Source organism: Sesamum indicum, linkage group LG11 (genome assembly GCF_000512975.1).
Source record: "Sesamum indicum cultivar Zhongzhi No. 13 linkage group LG11, S_indicum_v1.0, whole genome shotgun sequence".
Classification (NCBI taxonomy): domain Eukaryota; kingdom Viridiplantae; phylum Streptophyta; class Magnoliopsida; order Lamiales; family Pedaliaceae; genus Sesamum; species Sesamum indicum.
Window position 1 is genome coordinate 917759 of NC_026155.1, and position 16149 is coordinate 933907.

The 16149-nt window shown below is 38.2% G+C and overlaps 2 protein-coding genes across 4 annotated transcripts; one reads left to right on the forward strand and one right to left on the reverse strand.

Annotated features, from left to right (window-relative positions):
* LOC105173125 (protein REVEILLE 6) lies at positions 1602-5611 on the forward strand. Of its 3 annotated transcripts, none has more exons than XM_011094782.2 (8): positions 1602-2076; positions 2493-2550; positions 3071-3194; positions 3297-3464; positions 3551-3667; positions 4029-4138; positions 4596-4655; positions 4977-5611. In XM_011094782.2, the coding sequence occupies exons 1-8, from the start codon at positions 1823-1825 to the stop codon at positions 5049-5051; spliced, it is 966 nt and encodes a 321-aa protein (XP_011093084.1). In that variant the 5' UTR covers positions 1602-1822; the 3' UTR covers positions 5052-5611. The 3 variants fall into 3 exon arrangements, with proteins under 3 accessions (XP_011093084.1, XP_011093085.1, XP_020553549.1); XM_011094783.2 differs by having other exon boundaries at positions 3309-3464; XM_020697890.1 differs by having other exon boundaries at positions 3315-3464.
* LOC105173126 lies at positions 5754-15762 on the reverse strand. Its single transcript, XM_011094785.2, has 10 exons — positions 14963-15762; positions 14751-14849; positions 14362-14573; positions 13108-13301; positions 12879-12984; positions 12468-12787; positions 10074-10469; positions 9020-9101; positions 7340-8926; positions 5754-6096 (listed from the first exon to the last, which is right to left on the reverse strand). Exons 1-10 carry the CDS (start codon positions 15028-15030, stop codon positions 5939-5941), a joined length of 3222 nt encoding a protein of 1073 aa, XP_011093087.1. The 5' UTR covers positions 15031-15762; the 3' UTR covers positions 5754-5938.

The following is a 16149-nucleotide window of genomic DNA, read 5'->3' on the forward strand; positions in this document are numbered from 1 at the left end:
GATGGTGGGGTATGTGTCGGTTGATTTTTCTTTCGAGGTCTTCATTTCGACATAACATCATGATCATCTGTCATGTGGGGTTCGAACGTAAGATCTACATATGAACGGTCATGATATCTTGAAACACTGTCATTATCTTAGACTCGGTGATCATTCATCTTTACGCAAAACCCCTCATATGAGTTTGTTCCCAAGTCTCTTGCAGTGAAAGCAAGGGATTGGGCAATGATTGCTGCCTGTACTAAACATGCCTAATTTTTAATTTAGCTATGACTTGAAGAAGCAGACTCAATAACTGTAGTGTTGAGGTAAAGAAATCTTTGTACGGATGAGTATGGTTCGTTTACACACCAAATATTTTCAATGCCGACTTCACATCAATTTCTTGTATTTTTTATTCAGCTACTACTTACTAAGCTTTTATTGTAGGTTACTGAATAGACTGCACAGCAGGGAATATGTTCGCTGCAAGTCAAAGGAACACGATGATAAATACTAGGATAAATTACAAATAGATTTTATGAAGTTTGTTATAATTAAAATTTTTTATTTATTATTTAAAAAATTACGAATACTCTCTTAAATTAACAACCATTTGGCAAAACCCTCCTACAATGCATTTTTTTTTTGTATTTGTTTGATGGTCATTAGTTTCAGTTGAATATTTATAAATTTTCAAAAGAATGGTATTTATAATTATGATAAATTTCAATAAAGTTGATTGAAATGTAGCCTAAATACTAATAAAGTGATAAGAGATAAGTGAGTAATACGAGTAAAATAGAAAGTCAGGGGCCCTCATGACCTAAGGAAAATATCTATGCTGTTTCAAATCAAGTATGTTTTAAGTATTATTGTATTGTTATTACATAAATAGGTATTATCACATAAAATTTTCATAGGATGTAGAAATAACAACAAAGGTTGAAAGGAACAAGTGTTGGTAGGAATGGTAAGAAGATTTAGCTGCATATTCTTCAATTTCAATATCAGGGAATCTTTCTCTATTGTTGACACACCTTCACAAACTCTTCAAATTGGTGTATGACTATGACAACAACAGCTTATTACCACTTTCCGTTGCTTGTCAGTGTCAGTAACTGAAAGTAAAATACACACATGTGCATTTCAAATAACTCTTTATTAATGAAATTAAATATTTCTTCTCTATTCGCTATTTAGATATAATAATAATAATATGATAACGTCAAAGCATTACTAATACATATCTAAGTAATAATTATATTAAAAATAATAAATTAAAATATTTTATATTTTTGGTACATAAAATGTGAGATTAAGGATTTAAAAGGGTTGGTTGGGTATATTAAGATTAGTCAAAATGGTAGTGAGAAAAAAGTCAAAGCATGAAAAGTAGCTTACAAAATTTTTCAGTTTTCTTCACTTTTCACCCCGCAAAAGGAGAAACTTCGGGAACCATCCATTCTCACACTGACACCTCATCATGCCGAACTGGAACAATTCCTCCCCATCACCATCTACCCCTACCCATACGTGTATGGCTCAGATCTCCTCTTCCCGCTCCCCCACACAAAGGCGGTTGGTTATTTACCCGCTCTCTCTCTCTCTCTATATATATACATATATATATATAGACCTCAAAGTCCAGTCCACCACTCTCTGCTTCTTGGTTCTTCCTCACCAACACAAACCACAGAAAAAACCCTCAAAATTTCAAGAGAACCGAAATTTATTTACTAGAGAATCATTCTTCCTTCTATTGTGGTTTGTGATTTCGTGTTTTTTATTTTTTATTTTTGGATTTTGAGGTTGTTGGGTTCTGGATATTTGATCAACATACATGGTGTCGGTGTATCCGAATCCACCACCGGATCAGAATTTTACCTATTTTTACAGTTACATGGGTGGGGATCCGATGAAGATTCCGGGTGTGAATAGGAGTGATGGTCATTTGCTTCAAGCGACGGCGATCGGGAATGTAGGTTCTGCAGTTGATGATACTAACAAGAAGATCCGAAAGCCGTACACGATTACTAAGTCGAGAGAGAGCTGGAGTGAGCAGGAGCATGACAAATTCCTTGAAGCCCTTCAGTTGTAAGTGTTCTTTTTTCTATTTTCGTTTTTATCATTTTTTTTTTTGTTTTTCGCTGGTTGGGGGGAGGGGTTGAGAAGTAGAAACTTTTTTCTTGTGGCTGGCAATTCTCGAATTGAGTTTTATATGTTTGAGTGTTCTATCCTGGTTTCTTTTAAGGTTTTTTGAGTTCTTTGAGTGGGAATTGAGTACAGGATAAAGGAGGCTTGTGAACTTTTGCTTTGAGAATATTGGGGTTTTCTTGTTTTCGTAGTATTTTTGTATATTATTTGTGCTTGTTCTGGGTTCTTGATGGTGGGAAAAATAAAATAATAGATTGGGGATATGGATGATACTCGAGTTTTTTGGTACGACTTTTCTTTGTTGTTAAACGCGTGATGATCTTAGCTGGTTTCTGATTTACATTTTTCACTTCCAGATTTGATCGTGACTGGAAGAAGATCGAAGCATTTGTCGGGTCAAAGACTGTTATCCAGGTAAACTTAAGTTGATTTACACTTCTATAAAAGGTGATGCAAGAAACTGTGGCTTTAGTATTTTGTCTGACTGCTTGAAATCTTGAAAGTTAATTACTCTGTTCATGGTCATTAAATGCGTAATGAAAATCGCCCTGACTCCAATAATTGTATCTATTTTTTTAACAGAGTCAGGATGTATGGAAAATTAAGTATCATGGTAGATATGGTCCATTTTCGGCATTGTGAGAGAGTTCCTGGCTGAGGCATGTGGTCCCTTCATTTTCCATAACAGTTTTTGCCTTAATTTAAATCCTGCAGTTTCTGTTTTTTCTAGCCTAGTCTTCCTTCTTCTGTCTCGAAATCTTTAATTTCCATTTTCATCTATAGGAGCATTTAGTTGCCAACGTTATGCCTCCGTAAAGGGTATGTGGCTAATTTGGCATGTGTACATAACGTATGCTGCAAAGTAAAAGTGACAGATTTTGTGAAAATGGCTGTATTCCGTGCTTCCAGAGACTCAAGAGAGTATGTTTTGCAGATCCGCAGCCATGCTCAAAAATATTTTCTGAAAGTCCAGAAAAATGGGACAAGTGAGCATGTACCTCCTCCACGCCCAAAAAGAAAAGCAGCTCATCCTTATCCACAGAAGGCCCAAAAAAATGGTTAGTTGTCTTTCTTGTCTGTGCACTTATTGCTCTTTGCACCAGGGCATCTTGTAACCTTAGCATCTTTGTATTGTTGTATTTTGCTCTGAACCAATGCAGTTCTGCCTCAAGCCACAGGAGTTTTGCAACCTTCAGCTGCTCTGGAATCTGGATATGCTGTCAGACCGGATTCACTTTTGATACCCAGGAAAACAATTGGTAATGCACCTGTCCCTTCTTGGACTTACAATGCTGTACCAACAGGATGTTTGTCACATATTTCAAAAGGTACGTTTCCTTTCTGGTGAAATGTTGTGTTAGCTAATAGTTGAGTCGCAGCAGCAGTAATGAAACATCTTTGTTTGTTGTTCCAGATGATACTGGATTAGCCAATAATTATAGCAGCAGTAGCAATGAGAGCACACATCGCGTATGGACATCTGATGGTACACAAGGAAACCTGAAAGTGGAACAGTACAACACAGCGAGAGGTCTGCTTCCCCGCCCTCCTCTCCTCTTCTTTTCTACATCTGTTGGTTCAAGCATGTATCTTAGGAGAATGACTTGCTTGCCTGCAATGTGCAAGCTCAAAACTATGACCCTCTGATTTAATTGGGATGTTTAGAAACTGATTTTTAACGGTTCCTCTCATTTGCTACGGTTTAACTTTATTGCTTGGATTTGTATGGTCAACACCGTAGATCTACTTCATCTATTTACAGCTGATTTTTACCAAGGAAGATCACATTGTTCTGTCTTCACAGAATTTCTCCGTTCTACATGGATGTCATTCTTTATTTGTCAAATTCTTTTTGCCACCGTTTTGAATTTACTTTGGTTTTTGTCGTGCAGTTATGCCAGATTTTGCTCAAGTTTATCACTTCATTGGCAGTGTTTTTGACCCTTGTGCAAGTGATCACTTGCAAAGATTAAAGAAGATGGAACCTATAAACGTTGAGACGGTAAGTTGATGCTTTGCATATATGTATCTTTTGCAGTTCTCTGGAACTGGATTTTGTATAGTAACTTCTTCCTTCAGTTATGCTTTTGCCTTTCTGGAGATTCCTGGATCATCCAATTAAGTTCTCTCCTAACTAGCCCTCCATGAGCTACTGTGGTCAGATTGATTCTGTATTCCTAATACCTTCTGTGCCTGAGGGGAAAACAATGCTGAATCAATCCATGAGAACATGGAATTTGACAACATGTTCTCTTGTCCTATGTATTCAAGTGCTGCTGCCACTTTAGCGATGTGCAATTTAGGATCATCAAAAGTTTGTGCATACATCTTTTGTTGTCTCAACAGCAATTGGCCTCTGACTTTTAATAGATCCTGATATTCTCCTCAATTTTGTATGTCGAAGTCTTGGTTCCTCAGTAGTTTTAATTATTTAGTAAGATGGTGCATGCTTGCTGTAGGTGTTGATGTTGATGAAGAATCTTGCAGTCAATCTGGTGAGCCCTGAATTTGAAGATCATGTAAGTCTAACTTTGTTCAATTTGGTATTGATATTGATTGAAGACAGATTAATTCCTAATGATGGAGATGCAAATCCATGCATGAAATTAACCACTTGTAGGTGGTGCCTATTTTTGGAAAATGAATGCTTCTATTCTCAGTGTTGTAAAAATCTTCGTTTTGAAGGAATATCTTTTTAAAAAAAAATTAATTACTATTTTGTCATGCCAATTGCCTAGGTGCAATCTGCAGTCATTATTTAGTTGTCACTTTAGTTGTTAAATCATGACATGCTTTTACATATTAGCGTACGCTTAGTGTTTCCCCTTGATGGTTAACAGAGGAGGTTGTTATCATCCTATACTGGTGTTGGTACTGAAAGCAATGGCACGGGGAGTACAATTCCATCTGTATGAAGTTCTCGAAAAGCAAATGTGAACTCTCATATCCAGAATTCTATAGCTCCTTACTGTTGACGAGCTTCCGTTAAACTGGGCAGCACAGCCGGACAAGTTTCTGAAGATTATTGGTTCTGCCGTCAGCTTAAAGCTCACAATATCCAGTGACCATGCACGCGTTCACGTGATCATCTACTGCAGCTGCTTTAATTTATTGATTTATCTTTATGTACAGAACTGGAAGGGTGTGTGCCAGTGGATTGGATTTTGAGTCTTTTTGACCAAGGAAATATCTGGAAATTATAGCTTGTACTTGTATAGTGAGTGGGAGTGGGGAGCATCTTCAGTTTTCACGTGTGTGTACATCTGTTGTAAACATGTCCTACGAAGTGTTCTCCCGCTAATAAATAATAAAAATGTTGTGGATCGGGCAGTATGTCTACCTGATCGAATAGGACAAATAGATAGCCTTCTGCAGTTCTTGCAGCCATGTACAGTTTGAGGCCCTACGCCTTGAAACAACACTTCTCTGTTCCTGTTCTTGATATTTACTATGGTGTGATATTACCATCTTTTTCTACCGCCGCCCCCCCCCCTCCCCCGCGGGTGGGCAAGTGTAACTTGTACCGCATTGGTGGTCCCTTCTTTCATTCTTTGAACAATTGTTTATCAATGTAGATCTGCTGAAACACACATGGGGCAGGAGAATTGAAAACCAGAGCCAAAAGAAATACTGTCGGATTGTCTCATTCATGCATATCGACATCCCTGTGTGTTGGTATATCCGCAAGTTACAAAGAAACAAATTCCACCATACAAAGAGCGTTATGTCAATCCTTGTGGAAAGATGGATTTGTACAATCAACATGGATATGCTATATTGTATGATTTCTATTAGAAACTATCTATCTATATCGGAAACCCATGTCAATCTCACGACCATATACTCCTTGGTTGTGACCAGTGGCAAATGGATGGATGTGCTTTGAGTTTGCCTGGAGCTCCATCTCAATTAGCCTTTGGAAAGCCTCAGGAGGATTACTTCCAGAATGGACGTCTGGAGCTGCAAAATAAAAATTGCAAGCGTAATTTCCATAGAAATAATCAAAGCAAATGATTTCTTTGACCTGGAGGCTATGCTTCTAACTAAAATTTTCTGACAGAATGATAATTCAGTTTCGAGAAGCAGCAACAAGACTGGTAAACCACGATACAATCAAAGTTAACAAGAATGAGAGTTGCTTTAACCCTAAAGATCTAAAGGACTGACCCACATAGTGATCAGAGATGCTTGATCTCGAGAAACAAATCCAAGATTCCCGCAAAAGGGTATATTAGCTTACAAGCATGTCGGCTGCAGCCATAAACTATTATTGTATAATTGCCAGAGGAGGTTGAGCACTAATTATGCTTTTACAACAAATAAAGAAAGAGGTAATTAATCCTCCCCCTCCCCACCGTGGTTCGATGTAGGAGAGGTAGATTTGAGTTCTTCCCCCCTTCAAAACATTCCAGTCTGAATCATACCAGCTGGGAGAATAGTGGTATCTTGGGATGCTTACTGGATTCTCCACCATTGGTTTTGACCATTTTCTGCAGATAGAGATGTCTTTTCCCTATGTGCATGTGATCGTTCAGGTGCACTGGGGTCTCCTTTTACTATAGGTGGTGTAAATGTTAGGTTATGCCCAGCAAATTTATGTTTCAGTTTAATTATTATTATTGTCTGTCTTTTTCTTCTCTTCTTCTTCTGCTGTTTCCTCTTTATTCTCCTACCAAACCAATCCACAGAACCACCCACCTCCCGCTATCCCAGCTGAACCCTGTTGCCTCCCCTACCAGGCGATGGTGTAGGTGTATGTGTGCATGTATGTAATAAAGTACACACCAGAGAGCTCGTGTGGTACACATAGATAGAGGGGAGAGGAGAGAGGAAGTTTCAAAATTTTCCAAATTTTTGGCTGTAAGGAAATTTGTTGCTTTTGGGTTTCTTTTTTCTTTTTGCAATATTTCCTACAGGGTAAAATGGATTGCAATTTCCAGATACTTCTTTTTAGCCGGCAGACACTAACAAAGGTTTTTCAGGAACCAGGGATCATACTGTAATATGACTAGTAACGAGAAGTCTGTATACAAGTATTCCTAAAATAGCAATAAAAAAAAGCAAACATATTTTTGCACAGCATCCCGTTCTGTCAAGGAAACTTGCGATGATAATCTTGTATCTTCAGTTATTATAAAAAGAATCGCAAAAGGCAAGAAATATTTAAATTAGTATCATTTAATGAAATATAAGAAGCATTTACCTGGTATGGGGAACCCATCACTGCCAATGTTCGGTTGGAGAGGCCTAAAAGGGAAGCCTTGGATTTGGTTCATTTCCTGGATAAAACCACTCGCTCGATTGCCATGGTGGGCAGCTGGCCCACCCCTTGGTAAGTCAGGTAGTACATGAGGAGTACGGTTGCCTGACATTTGCATCTGATGCAGCATTGAGTGATGGGATGGGCCGTCAAATCCAGAAACACCAATATTTGGGCGATGAAAAGGATGCTGATTCATGGCTGAAGGAAATTGGCCACTGGCTGGAAAATCATGATTAAACATGGGCTCTGGACCCAAGAACTTCATCTGGGAACTCATGTGAGCAAGATGTGACTCCAACTGATTATATGATGGCCTGACATGGGCCATTTGAGGAGGCTGAAACTCTGGTGATGATTGCTGCACCGGAAGATTCTGATAGGGAAATTCAGGCTCCATGTTTCCGAAAGGACCGTGTATGAAGGGCAGACTCTCTGGACCTGGCATAAATCTTTCATCCTTAACAGCACTAGCAGCTGCCAGTTTGTCCATCACATTGATTGGTATATTTGAGGAAAAGTTTACATTGTTAACTGAATTGTGGGCAGGCACAAATGTTGAAATCCGATGATTCCTAGGATCGGTGACAGGGATAATGTTCTCTTCAGGCAGCTGAAATCCAACTGCCTCTTCAAGCCCACTGTGTTTGGGGACTGCCTCAGGATGATGCTTTGGTGAAGTTGTTCCAATTTGGAAACCATCAAAACCAAGCCAGTTTTCAGCCGTACTCATCCTTATCTGCCGCCCGTGATTTGAAACAAAAACCCTACGGTCGTGACTTAGTTCTTGGAGGCCAACTTCATCAATTGCTGAAGAAGAAACTTCGTTGTTAATGACTGGAAAAGGTAATCCATGAGGGTCTCCGGCATCAACTTCCGCTGACCCAGCGGAGCTCCTTTGTATAGAAACAGGTGCTCCAACCGATTGTAGCTCCTTCATAAAAGCAGATCCAAACAGTGTTTCAAGAGTAAGTGTCTTTCCCGAATTAAGGTCATTCTTACAATTCTCTTCGCCTTTAGGCTCTTCTACGGCTGTGCCCATATCATTTTCTTGAGAGATTAGAGGTTTCTCTAACATATTGATATCAACCCCGGAGTTCAGAGTCACATTACTCTTGTCTGTTCCCTTCTGCAATAGAGAAAGCAGGTGAACAGATGCATGATCATTGACATGCTCACTTGGTTGTTCAGTATTTGTATCAGCAGAACTCCAGCCATTTAGAAGTGGGTTCTTAGTCTTTGCGGAGTACTCTGTCAAAATTGATTGTTCAAGGTCTTCACAGGTGAGGACAGTTGGAATAGTCCCATGTTTGTTATCAATACATGCCCGGTCAGAGACCCCATCAACTGCAGATGGCATGTCAAGTGTAAGCTTACTAGATTGTTTTGAGGTCTTATTGGAGAGATCACATGGAAAGTTCTGGGCTGCTTCTGTGTCAGAAACTTGATATCTGTCTTTATCACCACTGCCTATTAAAGACAATAGACTGCTTGGCTTTGCAGACGATGCATCATCAACAGGCTTTGGTTCTGAAAGAACATAAAATATTACTTATAACCAAATAAAGACAGTCGAGTCCGTAATTATTCAAATATTGAAAAGAAAAATCTTAATCATCGCACCTTCCTCAAAAAACCATTGGGCAAACTTTGATGACTTAGCCGAATTGGGGCTCCATGTGTCATCAGGTTTACTATCATTGTGCTAGTTAAGAACAAATAGGACATAGAAGTTAGTACTAGCGAAACAGACTCACATCAGATAGAAGAATACATGAAAAAGCTTACTAAAACAAAAGGAAAGTAGATATCAGCACTTATTTTGACCAAGATCAAATCCATTATCCACACAAACCAACTAGTAACAGGAAAACAGTCTCAGCCAAACACAAAATGCTCATCTCAGATAAATGAATAGACCATTGTTAAAAAAGAACATATCAATCTATTTCAACTCATAAATTTGGTAAATACAAATTCACGACGTATGAAAACTACAGCTCTCCGCTGGGGTTTATAGCTAACTTCTACAAGGTAACTGACATAAGATGCTCAAACACAAATAAGAAATTAATATCTGTATTACTGAAGTTTCACCGTCAACATGAGTAAATTTAGCTGATGGAATCCTAACAATTCCAAGCTTAACAGCGAATGTAGAGTTGCAAAATTTCATAATAGCTCCGGCATCTGTCATTGGTTCACATACCAACAACGGAAAGCACAGAAGTGAATACGTGGTCATCAACAATTCTCGATTACTTATGTCATAGTCTAGAGTAATCTGGCACCATATGGACTAACCAGTTAGACATAATAAAACATCTCAACAAGCCACAACAGATTATCCAGCTAGTGAGACCATTTTGCAAATCACTTCGCACTTCAATCCCTAGAAGTAGGTGTCCACATTCCTCCTAGTTCTCAAACGTTTTTCTTAGAGGAAGAGGGGGTTCAAAAATTACCAAATTTCACATCCATTTATCTAGACCAAGTGTGGCATATAAGGAGAACGAGAAGAACCAAAAGTCCAATAGTTTTCGAGTTTTACATTCATTTATCAAGTTTTAAGTTTCACAAACATAAAATGCAAGTTATTTTACGAGACATGAGATTGTTCAGCCCACAGAAAGTCTGCAGCAGTTGGATAGGTTGCAGCGACAACGAATTTAATTACCTCAGCTGCACTGGGACCATCTTCATTGATAGATAATGTACTGCCAAATATTTTTTCCAAAATTGAAGTTGAAAAACTTTTGTTGGAGTCACCAACTATCTTATCCTCCAATGCAACAACACTTAATTCAACACTTTCAGGGTTTTCCAAAGTCCCATTTGAATGACTCGAAGCATGGGGTAATTGATCTACCATGCCAGGTTTACTGATAGGCAAATCTGTACTCTTGCGTAACACATTTTCTCCTTTATCAAAAAGGGTTGTATGACATGTCTTCTCTGCAGGTTTCCCATCAAATAAACTGATATCTTGAGATAACCGTTGCTCTAAACCATCATTAATACCATTCTGCACAAGGTTGATTTCAGCATCCGAACCTGTTACACGTCTCCCCTCCTGTAAAAGCACAAGATACAATCTTTCAGAAGAGAAATAAACATGATAATGATCTTCATTTAGATGATGCAACAATTATTTAAAAAAATAGCATGAACCGGATAACAATTATTCCTAACAAATGCATTAGAGATAGAGTACATTGCCCTTAACATAAATTCATCACTGACAGAACAGAACAATGAGTACCACAAAAAATTAACAGATGCTCCTCACAAAGAGAAGGATTCCACTCTAAATTCATTGCACAAACCCAACAAGAAGAGCAAAGTGCAATATTTTGCTAAACTGGCTATATGAAATTCTCTTTAGTCTCCATAGTAGGCTTCTTAAACTTTAGGTAGTAGAAATGCAGGATGTAAGAAATCAATAGATGTGCATGTTTCCCGTAAAGCCCATCAACCAGCACGTAAATTATCTCAATGTTGGGTCAATTAATGCTGGCTAGGGAGACTCTACATGAGATGAATCTTCACATCTCTATTAGTCACAAGTATATCATTTATATAGATGGGGGGCCAAGGACCTTCAGGGCCTCACATCGAATCTCCTAAGAAGAATGAGTACAATCCATCTTTGCTTTGTGTTGCGCTGGTCTATAATATCAGTCTAGACTACTGGATGGATAACTCTACTCCATGCATGCTGTTAGATAAACGATTCAACTCATGGTTTGCTAGGAAGCAGGATTTCCATGGAGTAACTATTGCCATCTAAAAGTTAAAAATTTAACAGGAAGTAAAACAAAGAATCATATGTAATCGTAAAAGAACAAAATGACATGAGCCTTATTCCAAAGAGAGAAATTCTTATTAGGAAAAAATGGATCTCATTTATGTGAGTTACTATTTCTTGCAAGTAAAATTGAAGAAAAGGCTCATTTCCTCTTCTCTTGCTGAGGTCAGGTTGTTATTCAGCTACACATAAAACCAAGTTCCTAAGTCCACCCAGAGAGCAATAATCAAGGGAGGTGTTTCACCACAGAAATACACCCAAGGGGAAGTCAAACAATATTAAACAATGTTCTAAAACCAGAACACCAACATTACAACAGATTACGAATTCAACTTACAGTATTTGAAATTGTAAAAGTATCGTCAAGGAAAGTGCTCCGTAAAGCTTTAGAAGTGTTGGACAAGCAAAGAAATATTTTGCAAATTTGTTGCCTAGTACACCTTTAACTCAAGATCAGATGCTAAAGTTATTTTAACTTTATTAAAACAACCAGACATGCTCTGCCCCAGACGACCTAAAAGAGTAAGGACTCATTCACCTGGTTTAAGAAGTGCACCCAAAATTTTGGAGAAAAGCATAAGCAGTATACAGGGAGACAGCATCCAGGTCCAATGTGACAGAAAACAAAAGAGCAAGGATTTTGTCTACTGGTCTTAAGAAGTGAATCCAAATATTTTGGGGAGAAAAAAGTACAAGCAGTATCTTGAGAGACATCATTCAGGCCCAAATATGACAGAAAAACAAAAAGTAAGGACCCACATCTGGTATCAGAACTGGAAGTTATTGAACCAAAAATTTTAATGGAGAAAAGGTACAAGCAGAATCCTGAGAGCCAGAAATAGAGAAGACAAAGAAGGGGAAAAGCATAAGGATTATAGTTGCAGCCACGTTCCACGAACCCATTTTTTCACTTCTCAACATTGGGAACTTACCATGAAATAAAAGCAGACAACCAAATTGGTCAAAGTCATCAAGCTGAAGAAAACCCGCAAACATTAAAAGAGAATCATGTCCTTCAAAGAACTATTTAACATTCAGAGCTCTAATTGTAAAGGTTCAAGTGTCATAAATCCATTTATTTTTTGGCATCTTTAATGGGAAGTAAAAAAATATTGCATACAGCTCAAGCATGAAGATGCTAGACTACAATCTCATGCAGAGAATGAGCCTTACTATTGAAAAATATTGTAAAATCATCATGCATCTCTCCAACTGAAGCCTGTGGAGAAGATTAAAAAAAAAAGGAAAGTTGAACTAGCATACCTCTAATAATGGATTATGAATAGGAGATCTCACTACGGAACTTTTTTCCAGTATATTGTTTTTAAAACCAGGTGGAACAAGTGGTCTGGATGCAGGAGAATTTGAAGCGAAAGAAGATTTTTCTGAATCATTTCCCAAGGTAGGAGTTGCAGCAGAAACCTCAAACTCATTGTTCCTGAGAAATGGTTCCTTTTTCTCTTTTTTATCCTCCAGTAGTTCATGAAGTTCGGAGACATCAGTAGACTTATGCTTCTCCAGCAATAATTTTTGCTTCTCTTGAAGAGCCTTTTGCTGTTCCTTTCTCATCATCTCAAAAGAGGCTAAATTTTGGAAAGAGAGTATCCAACGAGTTAAAAGGATCGGATGAGCAATATAAAAACCAAGGATGCTTCAATTAGTATAAAACAGTACCTCTTCTCCTCCTCTCCTCCTCTGCCTTATCCTCATTACTGCATTCCGTTGAACCAAAAGTTTCATCATTGTAGGAGTCGGTGTCTCTTCTTGAATAAGGTACTGCCTGAAACAATTATGAGTTGCACAACACAATGTTCAGATATAAACAGACAAATCCAGGAAACAACAAACAAAAGAAAAACAAGTATAAATGTTAAGAATAAGATACTAGAAAGTATTGCTTAACCTTGTACGGTCGTGGAGGATGATATGGTTCAGTGCTCTTGCTAAGTTGATAGTGTTCATTTGCTCTCACCTTAGGAGCAGCGATCCCACCCGCATATCCAGATGGTCGTGGAAATGAACCACTCCCAAGGAGACCATCTTGCTCTGAAGTTTGCCAAGACCGTCGAGCATGATGGCCGTAGCGCCTCCCAGAATCTATATGAGAAGGGATCGAGTAATTAAAATCCAGGAAAAAAATTTGATAAAGGTAATCAGGAAAAGAAGTATGATAGAAGATGAAACTCACATAAATGTAAAATATGACACGTACACAGAGCAGGTAAGCGAGCATGGGAGTGCAGGAAAAGTTATTAGCAAAAAAGTCCTAACTACGTACATGCTACTCTGTCTACTCCAATTTGCATGCCCCATTTTCAGTTGGCACAAAGTATTGAATAAATAAACGCCTTAGTATCTTTACACTTTTGCCCTTAAAAGTAGTGTTAGAGTTAGTGGTATGACAACTTGCCTTACGATAAGAGGTACCTTCAGTAAGGAAATCGCGATTTAAGGAATGTTCGTACACATCCGAAAAAAGAGCACATAGGAGAATTCAATTTGTGATGCAAGTACAATTCAGAAGGTAAATGAGCTTGACCAATAAAGCACCACACTGTAGAGGATTATGCTTTTAAGTAGAGAACAACACTGACGAAAATTGATGGACCATTACACAGTGCTCCTAAATCCAGAGAAAGTTTAAGAAAAAGAAGTGAAGGAATGATTAAAGGCCTTAGAGTCAAGGAATGAATGAAGGCTATAGTTTTAGTACACAGCTAACCAAATATGATCCACAAATTTATCCAACTTTAGAAATGAAAAACGATGAGCTCATAGTTAGGTTCTACCTAACTGACAATTAGGCTAATTATTCATGCAACACCAGAGCATTTAGAAAAAAGTGCCTCAGGTGACTCAAGACTCAACCCAAAGGGAAATAAGGGTCAGAGTAGTACCAGAGCGTGGACTTCGAATATAACAGTCAAGATAATAAAGGATATCTAGTGTGCCCCCTGCAATCAAGAGATCCTGATCCAAGAGGACCCCAGAAACCAGATTTTTGTGCGATCAGTTACAAGAGTGGCTTTTGATACTCTAGTAGCAATAGTGCCTTTTAACACTCTAATCCAACCAGACAACTCGAGCACATTTCACCAAATTATAGAAGGCTATTTTGATTATTTGGTAAGCCAAAGTAAGAGTGCTGAACATGAACCTGATTCCCGGTCGGATTGAGAATCACTGTCTCGATCACTCCGTCCAGAAGAACGGCTTTCCCATTTTCCATAAATGCCTCTAGAGTAATTACCAGAATCCCCTCGACTAGGCGGAGATGATCCATACTCATTTCGTCTGAAACCCTGCAAAGGCAGACTTCCAGGATTTCTTGGTCGATCTTGTGTGCTTTGGATGGCATCCTCGAATTCACTACAACAGATAAACACACTCAAATAGGCAGAAGCTTCTACTACAGGCAAGAATCTCAAGCAAGGGACATATTAAATTTTGAGACATTAAAAACAATTGAATAACTGATATTTGTTTCTATTTATTACAAGAGCCTGAAATGTAACTAGCATAAGGGATGGCAGAGTTGTCTTTTACCATAACAGTGATTCGTCAAAACCGCCTGGCAACTTCTTGCAGATATCCAAATTACTCAAAGACAACAAGAACTCTCTTGGATAGGTTATTTTCGGCTTCCTATATCATCAAACAACCAAGTATTAATTAATTTACATAAAAGCTACCTTCAAATCCAACAATAACTGAACACGTTCGTGTAATAAAAAGCAAGACAGTTCAAAACAACTTACTTTAGAACCACATCAAACTCGGTAGACCCCTTGTCCGGGGATCTCTGGTCTTCATTTTCTAAGCTCATTCTGCAGTGTGCAATTCAAAATAACTTTCCACCAACTAAAACATACACTTTCAATTACACAAATCCCCTAGACACATCAAATCTAACTCAATCGTGCAAAAAGACAAATATTAGAAGAAAAAACTCCCCAGACTCGGATAAAAGAACCTCAAGTGTTGGAATCTCCAAACTGGATTCTCAATTCATCGAACTGATTCCTTACAAATTGAAGTCAATGCCCACAAAATTGCCAAAATATTACCACAATAAATGATACAAGCTAATCCATTAATTGATCTCCCCAGATCAATCGATGCCTAATCCCACAAAAATTCAATACACAAAAGTCGAAACAAGCCCCTTACTGCCCACAACATACAACACTAAAACCCCCAATTGCTCATCATGTCTTACCACGTTCGCTCCCTTTACAATCTAATCCAAACCAACTCCCAACCTAGGCCTCTCCACGGATCGAAATTGAGACACAGCGAATGCAAAAATTAGGGTTTAAATTTCCAATATTTCTTCCTAATTTCCCATGAATCATACGTCAGGAGAAAGATAATCCAGACACATCACACACACATTCACACGCACATGTATGTGTACGGTGCTCGTTTGCGTGTATCTTTATATACACATAGGAATCCGTATGTATACATTTATACGCATTCTTCGATTTGTTTGCAAAGAGAGAGAGAGAGAGAGCGATACGACTGAATTCTCAGGAACAAGATTGGAAATGACGTCGACGGACACCACTACAGAGCTCCAAAAATAGGAGGTTGCTTTCACGCTCTCAGTCGTGGCGTGAAGCCACTCCTCCACCGAATCCGTGGCGTGGGTTTGGTCAATTAGTTCGTCTGATTTTACCGCTCCCAGTGCGCGTACGTAATGAACTTCCATTGGGGTAAAAGAATATCTAAGGAGTCTTTGTTCTAAAACTATGGAGGACCTAAGTGGAATTTTGATATTTGATCTTTTTATGGTTTTTATTTATTTTTTTATTTTGGCAACTTTATAACTTCTTTTTTATAACCATATTATATTATATGTGTGCTACAAAATTATTATTAATAATAATTATTCCAACTTCCACATTCATCATTTAGTGTAATTTTTCAAAATTCGTAAATA

Bases quoted from the DNA above. Each gene is read 5' to 3' on its own strand.
- LOC105173125 (XM_011094782.2), top strand. From the start codon at position 1,823: ATGGTGTCGGTGTATCCGAATCCACCACCGGATCAGAATTTTACCTAT. The intron at 4,139-4,595 runs GTAAGTTGATGC...TGCTTGCTGTAG, and splicing joins AACCTATAAACGTTGAGACG to GTGTTGATGTTGATGAAGAA. The intron at 4,656-4,976 runs GTAAGTCTAACT...GATGGTTAACAG, and splicing joins GCCCTGAATTTGAAGATCAT to AGGAGGTTGTTATCATCCTA.
- LOC105173126 (XM_011094785.2), bottom strand. From the start codon at position 15,030: ATGAGCTTAGAAAATGAAGACCAGAGATCCCCGGACAAGGGGTCTACC. The intron at 9,102-10,073 runs GTAATTAAATTC...GTTCTTAACTAG, and splicing joins ATGGTCCCAGTGCAGCTGAG to CACAATGATAGTAAACCTGA. The intron at 6,097-7,339 runs GTAAATGCTTCT...TTTATTTTGCAG, and splicing joins TGATGGGTTCCCCATACCAG to CTCCAGACGTCCATTCTGGA.